The following is a 16,122-nucleotide window of genomic DNA, read 5'->3' on the forward strand; positions in this document are numbered from 1 at the left end:
GATGAGAACCCGTTCCTTCCCCTTTACACGTCACAGCTGAACTTATTTTTGGTCTGTCTAATTGCTAAAAGCTCTACAATTACGTTCACAATCAGTCAAGGCTACTGACATAACTGGATGAGAACCCGTTCCTTCCCCTTTACACGTCACAGCTGAACTTATTTTTGGTCTGTCTAATTGCTAAAAGCTCTACAATTACGATCACAATCAGTATAAGCCTACTGACATAACTGGGTGAGAACCCGTTCCTTCCCCTTTACACGTCACAGCTGAACTTATTTTTGGTCTGTCTAATTGCTAAAAGCTACGATCACAATCAGTCAAGGCTACTGACATAACTAGGTGAAAGATAAGCCTACTGACATAACTGGGTGAGAACCCGTTCCTTCCCCTTTACACGTCACAGCTGAACTTATTTTTGGTCTGTCTAGTTGCTAAAAGCTCTACAATTACGATCACAATCAGTAAAGCCTACTGACATAACTGGGTGAAATATTAACTCGCACGTAATAGAAATCCAGTAGATGGACATCCAGGCCATAAATAATGGGATATCATAACATGAATACCAAAATCCATTCTTTATCAGGTTATGAATAGTCATTGTTCTAACATTAGCATAAATAGGACTTGATCTGAATGTAAACAGTAGGTGTTCTAAGAGGTGGACACACGGGACTTGATCAGGCTGTAAACAGTCGGTGATCTAAGAGGTGGACACATAGGACTTGATCAGGATGTAACCAGTCTAAGAGGTGTACACACAGGCTTTGATCAGGATGTAACCAGTCTAAGAGGTGGACACACAGGACTTGATCTGAATGTAAACAGTCGGTGTTCTAAGAGGTGGACACACAGGACTTGATCAGGCTGTAAACAGTCGGTGATCTAAGAGGTGGACACATAGGACTTGATCAGGATGTAACCAGTCTAAGAGGTGTACACACAGGACTTGATCTGAATGTAAACAGTCGGTGTTCTAAGAGGTGTACACACAGGACTTGATCAGGGTGTAAACAGTCTAAGAGGTGTACACACAGGACTTGATCAGAATGTAAACAGTCTAAGAGGTGTACACACAGGACTTGATCAGGATGTAAACAGTCTAAGAAATGGACACACAGGCTTTGATCAGGGTGTAAACAGTCTAAGAGGTGGACACACAGGACTTGATCTGAATGTAAACAGTCGGTGTTCTAAGAGATGGACACACAGGACTTGATCAGGATGTAAACAGTCTAAGAGATGGACACACAGGCTTTGATCAGGGTGTAAACAGTCTAAGAGATGGACACACAGGCTTTGATCAGGGTGTAAACAGTCTAAGAGATGGACACACAGGACTTGATCAGGATGTAAACAGTCTAAGAGGTGTACACACAGGACTTGATCTGAATGTAAACAGTCTAAGAGGTGTACACACAGGACTTGATCTGAATGTAAACAGTCTAAGAGGTGTACACACAGGACTTGATCTGAATGTAAACAGTCGGTGTTCTAAGAGGTGGACATATAGGACTTGATCAGGATGTAAACAGTCTAAGAAATGAACACACAGGCTTGGATCAGGATGTAAACAGTCTAAGAGGTGTACATATAGGACTTGATCAGGGTGTAAACAGTCGGTGGTCTAAGAGGTGTACACACAGGACTTGATCAGGGTGTAAACAGTCGGTGTTCTAAGAGGTGGACACACAGGACTTGATCAGGATGTAAACAGTCCAAGAAATGGACACACAGGCTTTGATCAGGGTGTAAACAGTCTAAGAGGTGTACATATAGGACTTGATCAGGATGTAAACAGTCTAAGAGGTGTACATATAGGACTTGATCAGGGTGTAAACAGTCTAAGACATGGACACACAGGACTTGATCAGGGTGTAAACAGTCTAAGAGATGGACACACAGGACTTGATCAGGATGTAGACTCATTATGATGGTACTTACTTAGATCTAAGAAGCAACCGTAAAGGACGACTTAACGTCACTGGGAGATGTTGTATATTGTCTCAAACACATAATTCAATATTTTTAAATTCGACTTGTAATTATCTCTCTCTATATATCGAACTAGATTGATTATCGAGCTTCTTCTGCTACAAACATCAACGTCATATTTAGCTTGAGCTACAGTAATACCATAGATATGTATATTATTTTTGTCTTTCTGCTTTTCAGAAGTACACAGATTGTTTATAAAAAAAAAAAGTTTAAAGTGAGTCACAATGTTTAACTAGTCCTTCAACAAAACACTCGGGGACGTATGACAATGTTGGGAGGGGTGGTGGAATAGACTTCATTTGTGTACAATATACGCAGCATATCGGTGTTTCTTCACTGAGATGTTGTTGAGAAACGTTTTGAAATCCTTCAATATTTGAGAAACAGCATTATAAAATATATGATAGTTTTATATTGAACAAAAAACCTACTGACGCTGATTATGAAGCTGCTACAATCAATAGAAAACCGCCTGAAAGTTATAATATTGAAATCCGAGGTTCGATTCCCACACGATGGTCAGAGTGCAGAATGTCTGTTGTGTAACTCTGAACTGAGAACACAGCCCCTAACGGGCAAAAGGCACATTAAGAATGTGAGATAAGAACAAACAAAGTGTAAGACAACGAACATATTCAAATAGAAAAGTTGGTACATAACTGACACCCTCGCACAGTAATCAGTTTGTTCGGTAATACAGGGCCTTATTCCAACGTTTAGGAGACCACAGTAATCAGTTTGTTCGGTAATACAGGGCCTTATTCCAACGTTTAGGAGACCACAGTAATCAGTTTGTTCGGTAATACAGGGCCTTATTCCAACGTTTAAGAGACCAATAAATAATCTTATTACTGGTGTCTTATATGGTAGTAATAACTACTATTATTATTACTTATTCTAACTCCTATAACTCTTTTTAATTCGAGCTGGTCAACCCCACCCAGATTTCATGTAGGGACAGGGGTTCTACAGTAACTGGTATTTATATATACCATGTTGAACATGAACATAGATAAATCAGTAATGTTTTTCTCACCAAGAAAAATAAAAATTCTTTGATAGATTGTTTAGACAGAGAATTCATGACTAGTAAACTGGAATGGACCACAACATCCTGTTGTAAAGAACACAAGTGTTGAGGACGACGTTTCGAAGGTCTTTCATCATAAGAAAACTCACTGTAAAGATTCATTAACTAAAGCTTAGTGTTAAGTGCTATATTACAAAGAGCAGCTTCGTGTAATGTATCACAAGCATTGTTTTTGAACGTTTGGTTTTAACCGTGGCTGTTATATGTGAAAAAAGTTATTTGTTTTGACGCACCGTACATTCCTGATCAATCACTTGATGAATGTGGTCCACTTTCAGCTTGATGCTAAAGACGCCACGAATAATGACAACAGATGGTCCATATCGTGTAATAAGAAACACTGTATCATAGTTATCGTCGCAATAGTTACATTGGTGAATCGTCTTTCATTATAAACTCGGTGTTTATAAGTTGGAAGTTGGAGAGAAACACTCGAACAAAATATATGTTCACTCTGTTATGACAGTAATAAACGTAAACGTTCACGCTGGGAATGATAAGTAGCATTATTATAGTGACAACGCTTATTGGAGGAACTTAACAGCAATTAGAACATTGAGTTAGCATACATTAAACTGCTTAAAGAAACATAATCACCTTTAGAACAATTCAAATGAATAAAACATTCAGCCTCAGTGAATATTATATTTTTAAACAGAAATATTTAAATTAGGCCTCAAAACAATTTATAACTAAAATAAGAGGTCGTTTGGTTTGGCATAAACTTTACTGTTTTAAAAGAAAAAATATTTTGTTCAGTGGTTCTCAAACTTTCGAAACTGTCGTCTGCTTTTCAAATTTAGTACAAATTCACTTTCCGCTATGATTCTGATAGTGAAAATGGATATTATTTTATTAATATTTTCGAACGGTGATCAAGAAATTACTTTTCTTGTCCCTCCTTTTTTTCCTTAGTTAGTTTTATTTATTTTTCCCTTTTCGTTTCACCATGGCCGGCTATAGCAAGTGCGAGGCCTAAGGCAAAGTCCGGCCAAAACATATATTATAGACAATCTTTATTTCAATTGAATTCAATATGGCGAACTGACTTCACCTTAGGCTTATCTCAGTGTAAATATGAGCTACTAATGCCCTCTAACAAAAAAAAAAAACAAAACAGATAAATAAAAAAAATAAAAAGCCGACCCTGCGTTTCACTGCGTTGAAAATCACTGAGCCAATTTTATCAGATAACAACAGAGGGCGGCACATGTTATTTCTCGAACTAATATTGTTTGTTTTTGAATTTCGCGCAAAGCTACACGAGGGCTATCTGCGCTAGCCGTCCCTATTTTAGCAGTGTAAGACTAGTGGGAAGGCAGCTAGTCATCACCACCCACCGCCAACTCTTGGGCTACTCTTTTACCAACGAATAGTGGGATTGACCGTCACGCTATAACGCCCCCACAGCTGAAAGGGCGAGCATGTTTGATGTGACGGGGATTCGAACCCGCGACCCTCAGATTGCGAGTCGAGTAAACCCCGTTATTAGGGTGATATTTATAGGATATTATTGATAATGTCCAAGGAACTTTATTTTATCTTTAATAACAGGGTTTAATTAAATCTAGAACTAATAAACTCGCTTACTGTTGGTTAAGTTTTTAATCGACAATAACTAAAAAACACAATTTTATCCACTCTATTTGAACACCTTTTACAACAACATTTAAAATGTTTTGTTAAAATTTCGAAAATGTAATTAATTAACCAAATATTAATTGGGAAATTAATTAAGATCTTCAATGTAATAATAGTTCCTTGAAATGTAGGAGAAATACTTTTATGTAAAGGTGATTTTGTAGATAATTTGAATTCTCATCTATCGGGTGAAGAGACAAAGTAACAATGAAATATAATGATTATGTTCACTTGAAACAAGTATCTCTTGAAATGAGGTTTTTTTCCAACAACTTGGCAACGTTAGATTAAGAAAACAGAATTTGTCAGAGTAGGAAGTATCTAAAAAAAGTATCTTGTTAGTATTTTTGAAACATTACAATAAGCTTTCTTACGACAATCGTCCCATGAGACAGCGATAAATTTACGGATTTACTACCCTAAAGACCTGGTTGCGATTTCTCGTGGTGGACACAGCAAGTAATCCAATAAACAAACAAACAAATTCTTACAAGTTTCATATTATCTGTTTTATTTACATGTCCTGCCATCTAGTGGGTAAAGTATTAACAAAATGTGAAAAGCTCGAGTGTAGACGGTTGCATCAAACGAATAAACAACGCTTGTTAACTGGAAAAGAAAAAAATGAAAGCTATATCTGAAAAAATAAACAAAAAACACACACACAACAACAACAAGTTTTGATTATTTATTCGACAAAAAAATGTAAAGGAATTTATAATTCTTTTGTTAAATCACTCGTGTTAGAAATCTGAAAAAAAATTACAAAATATATTCGTTTAAATAATACAAGGAATCGAGTTTGAAGTGTTCAAGTTGCAAAGTTAAATAATAATAAACTATTTTAGGGAGTATTAGTGTGTAGAGACCTGCGTTTGAACATTGTCAGTGATGAAGTTAGCTAAGATGTAAAATTCATGGTTTAGAGATTAATAATTCCTAAAAGTCTTATTTGAACTCTTCCAGATACTTACATTTTGGTTTTCAATGCAGCAAAAGGACACTTGGTGGGGAAGATTTTCATTAACTTTGATCTGCGAACACAGATGGCGCCACGAACAATATATGACAATTCAATGGTGCCTTATGGACGGACGTCTTAGGGGACATTGTTTTCGGAATTAATATTAATACTTAGATTTGGGGGTTATCAAATGGCACATATTCAAAGGACACAAGGTACGTCTCATAGCTTACAACGCTAAAAATTCGTGTTTCGATACCTGCGGTGGTCAGCGCACAGATAGCCCATTGTATAGCTTCGTGCTTAATACCAAATAAACTGCCCCCCCTCCCCGGTGGAAGAGGGGGAAGTTTACGGAGTTACAATGTTAAAAAACAAACAAACAATCATACAAAAAAACATATATAAAGTCCCCATTCACATTTATTGATATTGTTTATTATAAAACATTATATAAAGTCCTCACACACATTTATTGATATTGTTTATTATAAAACATTATATAAAGTCCCCATACACATCTACTGATATTGTTTATTATAAAACATTATATAAAGTCCCCATACACAATTATTAATATTGTTTATTATAAAACATTATGTAAAGTCCCCATACACAATTATTGATATTGTTTATTGTAAAACATATATAAAGTCCCCATTCACATTTATTGATATTGTTTATTATAAAACATTATATAAAGTCCTCACACACATTTATTGATATTGTTTATTATAAAACATTATATAAATCCCCATACACATTTCCTGATATTATTTATTATAAAACATTATGTAAAGTCCCCATACACAATTATTAATATTGTTTATTAGTAAAACATTATATAAAGTCCCCATACACATTTCCTGATATTGTTTATTATAAAACATTATATAAAGTCCCCATACACATTTACTGATATTGTGTATTTTAGAATAATATTTATTTTTCGATATAAAATCTTTTATTAATAAAAACCACTTCAAAGAATTATAGCAAAGTGTAAAAAAATGTTAAAAGCTTTCAAAATACAGCAATTCAGATGTAACTGGAGTATATTTGATATCCAAAAGACGGCCCAATGTATAAAGTATACAAAAAAAAAAAGGTTGAGATAATTTTCCATTAAAATGTTTTAAAAGCAAAGGTGAAACCCCTTTCCCAGTGGCTCAACGATAAATTCGAGGTTAGATCACTTTGTTGGGCAACTTTGCACTTAATATAGAAACAAACAGAATAACCGTTTCGGGGTTGCAGCGCCCTCTATAAACGATACGGACGTGCGTAGGTTTTTTGAGTCAAAGAAAAATCGGACTCCACCCGAAATTAATATGAAATGGTTATTGGAATGGTTATTTTAGAGCAAAACCACATTAGGCTACCTGATATGTCCATCGTGGGGGAATCGAACCCCAGATTTTAGCATTGTAAGTCCGTAGAATTACCGCTGTCCTAACGGAGGACATTAAGACGACAACAAAATCAAAAGAGGTTGGGAAATATTACCGTTCAAAAATTTCTATCTTTAGTTTATGGTTAGCAATATTCACGCTGGTGACGAAACTAAGTCTGGTAATTTAATTAAATTAATGTTTCACAGTCTGTAGGTGAGGATCAGAAATCAGGTGTTACATCTGGCAGACGAGGAACACCAGTGGTTTAAATATTGAGAAGATAGGAGTCACTAAGAAAAGATGTTCAGATATTTTCAGCAATTTGAGTAGTAATGTTGTAGCTGATATTTTCTTTCTCTTAGCATTGTTCTGTGGTAGTCTTGTAGTGAAAACAAGGTGGGAATGAACAGATGTCTGGATATGACGTGACAAATGACGAGGCTGTTAGAAAAACGATGTCGTTCTAAGCCTCGTGGGAACGAAAAGGCTTTACTTGTCAATTGTAAGCATAATAAAAGTTGTCTTATTACTTTTATAGGGGTTTTATTGAACATTGTGTACTTGTTTTTTAAATTTATTCATTATTTTAACTTGAAATGAAACATATCTGCATTTTATATTACATTATTCTCAGTCACTATTCAATCCACAATCGGCTTTTTTTAAACGATTTTCTAGGAACGTTAAAATTATCGATAAAGTTATTTAATTTAAAGTCATAGACGCAAGACTGAGAAAGGTATTATTTATTTGAGGCATTATGGGATATATTTTGAAACGACCCCATGCAGTTTCAGAGTTATTTTTTGGGGTGAGTGGATGGTTAGTGTCCGTTATATAGGTAAGGGTCAAGTAGCAGAGAATGGGGGGGGGGGGCGTTTTAAACACAACAGGCTCTACAACTAATGAAAGCTTATCCGATAATGTAATATGTTTACCCTACTCACGCTAGACCAGTCAGAAAAGAAATAGTTGCTTTGTGATACTTTTAAACAGCCTTCTTCGTGGTAATACAGAAATTGCAACTTAGTGGTCTCCACTATTTAAGGATAGTTTCATATAGTGTAAGTTTCGAGAACTTACACTGGGAAGCACCATAGTTTCTTATAATGTAAGTTTCGAGAACTTACACTGGAAAGAGTCATGTACTGAACATATACCACCACAGTATTTGTGTGTTTGTCTGTAGTTGAGCACATATATATATATATATAGTGAGCTGTCTGTACTTTGTCTATCACGTCTATTGACACCTGTTTTTTAGCGTTATAAGCTTCAGACTTATCGCTGAGATTCTCACCAGAGTATAGATATTTGCCATTCTGACGTCCACCTCTCGTTGAGCAAATGCCGTTAGTGACTGAAACACGTGCTTTGTCTCTCGAGTTTCATTAAAATATATTGAATATTGATCACGAACCAAATTAATCTCCCAATCAAAACCTTTCAGGCGGACAGTTCTTAAAGGAAAAATGTCAACGAAATGAAACCATGTTGAATTACACTTTCTGCTGGTAACGGGTAAAAACCGGTGAAATATTTTAATATTTCCTGTTTGGAATGTATTGATTTTTGGGAATTTCTATAACAGGTCACGAAACGAAATTAAATTAGACAGGAGAAGATTCTGTGGGACAGCGGTATGTCTGCGGACTTACAACGCTAGAAACCAGGTTTCGATACCCGTGGTGGGCAGAGCACAGATAGCCCATTGTGTAGCTTTGTGCTTAACTTTAAAACAACAACAAATTCATTCCCTTATGTCCCCCCTGTGGGACAGCGGACTTATAATACTAAAATCCGGGGTTCGTTTCCTTGCGGTGGATACAGCAGATAGCCCAAGATGATTTTGCTCTAAACAAACAAACAAAACAAAGCATTTCCTTACATTTCAACAATAATTTCTTTTTACAAACAAAGCCAGAATGGAAATTTCAAACAGAGAAGCTGGTAAGAAATTTTAAATACTACGATCTTGGTTGTGTGATAATCGTTACAATAGAAAATGAGCCAAACACAAACTGACTGACAATCAATTCACTCATCAATCAATTCACAACAAGTGAAGTAATTACACAGTAAAAGAGTTTGGTTAATGTTCTTAACGCAAATACACCGAGTGAAAAGAAAGCAAAGAACAACAAACCAAGAAATACAGTTAAGCCTTTATACAGTTAAGCCTTTTCTAATAGTGATACGTAAATAACATTTGTGAAGTTTTTCAGGACTTAAAAAGTCCATAAATAATATGTTGTTGTTTTTTTTGTTAACTGATCCTACTTGTGCTATTGACACTTGTAAGATGTAAACTACAGTCAATGGTAAACCAAAGATTATATTAATCCTCTACGTCACGGATTATGTTTTCAGTTTTACCTATGATCAAAAGATCGTTTGTTCGCAGTTAAACACAAAGCTACACAAAGGATATACGTGGTGTGTTCATCACGAGTATCGAAACCTGGTTTTTAGTGTTATAAGCCTTTAGACTTACCACTGAGTCACTGAGGGAGGGACTTGATGAAAATAAATTGTCTTGAAATATATATATATTATTTCATTTACTAATAGTTATTACAGCGCCCTCTACTGAAATGTGCTGTTTGGGATTAGCAGTATAAATAGAATGCCGATATGATAGGATGTAATTAGGAAAATAATATTAAATGAATTTACGATCTGTAAAAGCAAGGGAAGTTCGTATTGGATATTCGTATAACGCCATCTAGTGTTTGCAATATAAACCAGAATTTTCATGTAAAGACGAAGATTGAAGGATAACATTTTCTGTATAGAGTGTGAAAGAGAGACAGTCAGAAATTTTAGGATGAGCAGTGCAAAAGTTAGAATATAACATCCGAACATCTTGAGCAACACAGGAACCTACCGACTGATTGCACAAAAGCCATAAACATTACAATAATAGAGACTAATAATTATGTCATCAGGCCTAAAAAAATATATAAATATGTTTATAATGTTAAAGCAAACCAGCTGTGGTATAGTTAAAGCCTAACCCTAAAACCTACATGATTTAAAAATTCAAAGTTATGATAACTTCATAGAATAATTTTTATTATCGCTATTTGTTAAGCTAAACCCACACTATGGGCTATCTATACTCTGCTCATAGCGAGTATCGAAACCAGATTTTTAATGTTGTCAGCCCGCAGACTTACTGTTTAACCACTAGGGGACGCTATATTATTAAGAAACTGTAAAAGCTATTATCTGTTTAGGGTTAGAAGTAATGGACGTCATATAACAATTATGAAAAATGAATCTTTAGACTGCGTTTTGTAAAACATTATAGAAATCAATGTATTATCTGTGTTTTGTAGTAAACCATTACAACCTACGTCTTCTCCAAGTTTTACACTAGCGGACGTAACCATAGTTAAGAATCAGCCTCTTGGGTTTGTTTTCCAATAGCAGACGTAACTGTTTTCAGTAACGAACCTCATTGGTTTGTTTTCAAGTAGCAGACATAACTGTTGTTAATAATGAACCTCGTGGGTTTGTTTTCCACTAGCGGACGTAAATGTTATTAATAATGAACCTCGTGGGTTTGTTTTCCACTAGCGCACGTAACTATTGTTAATAATGAACCTCGTGGGTTTGTTTTTCAGTAGCGGACGTAACTATTGTTAATAATGAACCTCGTGGGTTTGTTTTTCAGTAGCGGACGTAACTGTTGTTAATAATGAACCTCGTGGGTTTGTTTTCACTAGCGGACGTAAATGTTGTTAATAATGAACCTCGTGGGTTTGTTTTTCAGTAGCGGACGTAACTATTGTTAATAATGAACCTCGTGGGTTTGTTTTTCAGTAGCGGACGTAAATGTTGTTAAAAATGAACCTCGTGGGTTTGTTTTTGGTAGATAATCTCGATCACATATATACGACAAAATAGTAAAACACAAATCTTTCTAAATAGATCGAAGGAACCACATCATGAAAATCTCATGCCTTATAGCTCACTATACTTAGATCAATGAGGCCATAACTTAAGACTAAAAATGATACAAAAGAAACTTGCAACGTAGGTCGAATCCTAATGCCTAGCATTAGAGGTTCGATACTCGTCTCTAGATGACGGGTTCTCTCATTAAATTTGAACTTTGATATTGTTTCGGACTCCTTAGAAGAGGAGATGTCTTATTGGACTTAATATTTGATTCTATTCTGGACTCTAGAGTAAGGGATGTTTTATTAGGCTTAATGTTAGATTCCCTGCTGGAAGGATTGTCTCAGTATTCGTAGAGCTAGATTCTGTTCTGGGGGATGGGTGTTTCATTAGATTTAAGACTAGATTCTGTTCTGGGGGATGGGTGTTTCATTAGATTTAAGACTAGATTCTGTGCTCTAAAGTTATCTCACTCGCTTGAAGTGTATCACTAGATTCTGTTCTGGGGGATGGGTGTTTCATTAGATTTAAGACTAGATTCTGTGCTATAAAGTTATCTCACTCGCTTGAAGTGTATCACTAGATTCTGTTCTGAGGGATGGGTGTTTCATTAGATTTAAGACTAGATTCTGTGCTCTAAAGTTATCTCACTCGCTTGAAGTGTATCACTAGCTTTAAAACTACAATACCCATTTTCTCCACCCAGTGAGCACTGCCTCTTAGATTTAAAGCTAGATTTTTTGCTATAAAGGTTCTTTCAATATTGTTGAGGCTAGATTGAGTGCTGTAAAGGGCCTTACAGCACTGAATCTAGCCGTAACAATATCGGAACAAGCCTTACAGAACAGAATCTAGCCTTAACAATATCGGAACAACCTTTACAACACTGAATCTAGCTTTAACAATATTGGAACAACCTTTACAGCACTCAATCTAGCCTTAACAATATCGGAACAACCTTTACAGCACTGAATCTAGCCTTAACAATATCGGAACAACCTTTACCGAACAGAATCTGGCCTTAACAATATCGGAACAAGCCTTACAGCACTCAATCTAGCCTTAGCAATATCGGAACAAGCTTTACAGAACAGAATCTAGCCTTAACAATATTGGAACAAGCCTTACAGAACAGAATCTAGCCTTAACAATATCGGAACAAGCCTTATAAAACAGAATCTGGCCTTAACAATATCGGAACAACCTTTACAGCACTGAATCTAGCCTTAACAATATCGGAACAAGCCTTATAGAACAGAATCTAGCCTTAACAATATTGGAACAACCTTTACAGCACTGAATCTAGCCTTAACAATATTGGAACAATTTGTTCCGATATTGTTAAGGCTAGATTCAGTGTTGTAAAGGTTGTTCCAATATTGTTAAGGCTAGATTGTGTGCTGTAAGGCTTGTTCCGATATTGTTAAAGCTAGATTCTGTTCTTGGGAACCCCATTCCTTGATTTATTGGTCCGATATTGTTAAGGCTAGATTCAGTGCTGTAAGGCTTGTTCCGATATTGTTAAGGCTAGATTCTGTTTTATAAGGCTTGTTCCGATATTGTTAAGGCTAGATTCTGTTCTTGGAACCCCATTCCTTGATTTATTGGTCCGATATTGTTAAGGTTAGATTCAGTGCTGTAAAGGTTGTTCCAATATTGTTAAGGCTAGATTCTGTTTTATAAGGCTTGTTCCGATATTGTTAAGGTTAGATTGTGTGCTGTAAGGCTTGTTCCGATATTGTTAAGGCTAGATTGTGTTTTGTAAGGCTTGTTCCGATATTGTTAAGGCTATATTCAGTGCTGTAAAGGTTGTTCCAATATTGTTAAGGCTAGATTCTGTTCTTAGGAACCCCATTCCTTGATTTATTGGTTACATGTAAGATGATACAATTTACAAATCTTGTCTAACTATTTTAGATTAATGAAAGAAACTGACTTAGCAAGGAAAACATAATTTCCCTTTCTGTTTCTGCTTTTCGTTCGTTTTTTAGTCGCATCTGATTGACTTGATACAAGTGACGATTTCTAATTTGTGCTAAAAATATACCATTGTAATACAAAATAATAACATTTCACGTCTGAAATAGAAAAAGGTTAACTTTATTTTCAATGTGTATTTGTGAGAATTTAGTGAGCTTAAATATGATAGTGACAGAAACGAATTTGTTTTATAATTAACACTGATACCAAGGCAAGTTTCCTATTGGTAAAGAAGCTGTGTACGGTTCGGCTTACGTTTCTACAAGTTTAAAAATCAGTTCTGTAAACAAATGGTCACAGCTCTTGCTGGGCCAGGTCTTCTGGAATTTCGTCATCAATAATGTACAGGTATAAAACCCAGTAGAGAAGGTTAAGGATGGCGAACGTGAGAGGAAAGACCACCCTAGAGTAAGCGTCAACTTGGTCAGCTCGAGATGGTAATATCTCACAGTTTGATATTTCTTCATACTTCTTCTTCTTCTTCTTCCTCCTGAAGCGGTTTCGGAACGTGTTTGTAAAACTTCTGTCAGATTTTATGTTTAGTCCAAGCTCTTCTGCATCCTCCTGTCCTCCTGTCGATAGTTCCGGATTCACTTCATCACTCTGTGTTAGAAATTAACACCAGATGTATAATCTTTACCCCTTACTCTGTGTTAGAAATTAACACCAGATGTATAATCTTTACCCCCTCACTCTATGTTAGAAATTAACACCAGATATATAATCTTTACCCCCTCACTCTATGTTAGAAATTAACACCAGATGTATACTCTTTACCCCCTCACTCTATGTTAAAAATGAACATCAGATGTATAACCTTTACCCCCTCACTCTATGTTAGAAATTAACACCAGATGTATAATCTTTACCCTCTCACTCTATGTTAGAAATTAACATCAAATATATAATCTTCAATCTCTCACTCTATGTTGGAAATTAACATCAGATGTATAATCTTCACCCACTCACTCTATGTTTAAACTGACTTACCTTTGTTACCTCTCTTGAGTATCATAAGACTTACCTTTCTTACCTCTCCTGGGTATCCAAATACTTACCTTTCTTACCTCTCTTGAGTATCAAAAGACTTACCTTTCTTACCTCTCTTGAGTATCAAAAGACTTACCTTTCTTACCTCTCCTGGGTATCAAAAGATTTAACACTTTTAACCCTTCAAAGTGTTACCTTGCTGTCCTCCTCTGAGTGATCAGGGTTCTCTCTGTGTTGAAGACATTTACGTAGCCTCTCCGCATCAAAGCGTTCCATTAGCTGCACACAGGCATATTCCACCATGGCAGCAAATACAAAAGCGAAACACATAATAACAAACCAGTCTAAGGCAGTTGGATAGGCCACTTTGGGAAGAGAAGCTCTGCCTCCGAAACCCATTGTAACTAGGGTTAGCACGGTCATAGCACCTGGGAAACGTGACGGAGAACACTGTTAGTTGTACCCTAAGTAGTCGTAAATACAAATGTTGAAATCTTGTGATGCTATCTGTATGAGATTTAACTTAGTATTCGCTTTAGTGAAGTTTAAAATCTTTCAACTCACGTCCCTCATGTCTTGTGGATTCCAGGTTTCAATTACTAGAAGAACATTGTATTCCAAAAAATAGTAATTAATAGAACATTTATAAGTCATTTCAAGTGTTCAAGAGGTGAAGACGTGTTAAAACAGTCAAGCCACACCAGAAATTGATGTTTAATGTTTACAGTAGAGTAGTTGTGTGGGTTGACGTTTAGTGTTTACAGTAGAGTAGTTGTGTGGGTTGACGTTTAATGTTTACAGTAGAGTAGTTGTGTGGGTTGACGTTTAATGTTTACAGTAGAGTAGTTGTGTGGGTTGACGTTTAGTGTTTACAGTAGAGTAGTTGTGTGGGTTGACGTTTAGTGTTTACAGTAGAGTAGTTGTGTGGGTTGACGTTTAGTGTTTACAGTAGAGTAGTTGTGTGGGTTGATGTTTAGTGTTTACAGTAGAGTAGTTGTGTGGGTTGATGTTTAGTGTTTACAGTAGAGTAGTTGTGTGGGTTGACGTTTAATGTTTACAGTAGAGTAGTTGTGTGGGTTGATGTTTAGTGTTTACAGTAGAGTAGTTGTGTGGGTTGACTGTAAACATTAAACATCAACCCACACAACTACTCTACTGTAAACATTAAACGTAGAGGAGTTGTGTGGGTTGAAAGTTTCTTACCGACTGCTACTCGTCCTGCTGCGTCGTGCCGGTTTATCCAGAAAGCTACCCACGAAGCTCCTACTATCATGGCACAAGGTGCGTAGATCTGAAGAATGAAGTATCCCCGCCGCCGTATAAGTATGAATCTCGCCATTAATGTCGAACGTTCCCCTGAGAAACAGATATTAGGAGAATTGAAACTAGAGAGACAGAATGTATTATCAAATGTAATGCCAAGTAGCAGGTCTATGAAATGTATAAAACAAATACACAGTGGCAAGTTAAACTATGCATATATATATATATATATATATTTATTTAACCTGCAATAAAAAGACAATGACTCCCAGCTGGCTCTTACTGTTATACACTGTAATATACAGAATCACAGCTGGCTATTACTGTTATACAGACTCACAGTTGGCTATTATTGTTATACACTGTGTTGTACAGACTCACAGCTAGCTATTACTGTTATACAAAGTCACAGTTGGCTATTATTGTTATACACTGTGTTGTACAGACTCACAGCTAGCTATACTGTTATACAAAGTCACAGTTGGCTATTATTGTTATACACTGTGTTATACAGAGTCACAGTTGGCTATTATTTTATACACTGTGTTGTACAGACTCACAGTAGGTTATTACTGTTATACACTGTGATATACAGAGTCACAGCTAGCTATTACTGTTATACAGAGTCACAGTTGGCTATTATCGTTATACACTGTGATATACAGAGTCACAGCTGGCTATTATTGTTATATACTGTGTTATACAGACTCACAGTTGGTTATTACTGTTATACAGAATCACAGTTGGCTATTACTGTTATACAGACTCACAGTTAGCTATTACTGTTATACACTGTGTTATACAGACTCATAGTTGGTTATTACTATTATACACTGTGTTATACAGACTCATAGTAGGTTAGTACTGTTATACACTGTGTTATACAGACTCAT

General features: G+C 35.9%; 1 protein-coding gene across 1 annotated transcript; it reads right to left on the minus strand.

Annotated features, from left to right (window-relative positions):
* Nucleotides 1-13,080: 13,080 nt before the first annotated feature.
* LOC106474388 (glycine receptor subunit alphaZ1-like) lies at nucleotides 13,081-15,323 on the minus strand. Its single transcript, XM_013935078.2, has 3 exons — nucleotides 15,170-15,323; nucleotides 14,162-14,394; nucleotides 13,081-13,579 (listed from the first exon to the last, which is right to left on the minus strand). The coding sequence occupies exons 1-3, from the start codon at nucleotides 15,303-15,305 to the stop codon at nucleotides 13,271-13,273; spliced, it is 678 nt and encodes a 225-aa protein (XP_013790532.1). The 5' UTR covers nucleotides 15,306-15,323; the 3' UTR covers nucleotides 13,081-13,270.
* Nucleotides 15,324-16,122: the final 799 nt, after the last annotated feature.

This window comes from Limulus polyphemus, unplaced genomic scaffold (assembly GCF_000517525.1).
Source record: "Limulus polyphemus unplaced genomic scaffold, Limulus_polyphemus-2.1.2 Scaffold7148, whole genome shotgun sequence".
Taxonomy (NCBI): domain Eukaryota; kingdom Metazoa; phylum Arthropoda; class Merostomata; order Xiphosura; family Limulidae; genus Limulus; species Limulus polyphemus.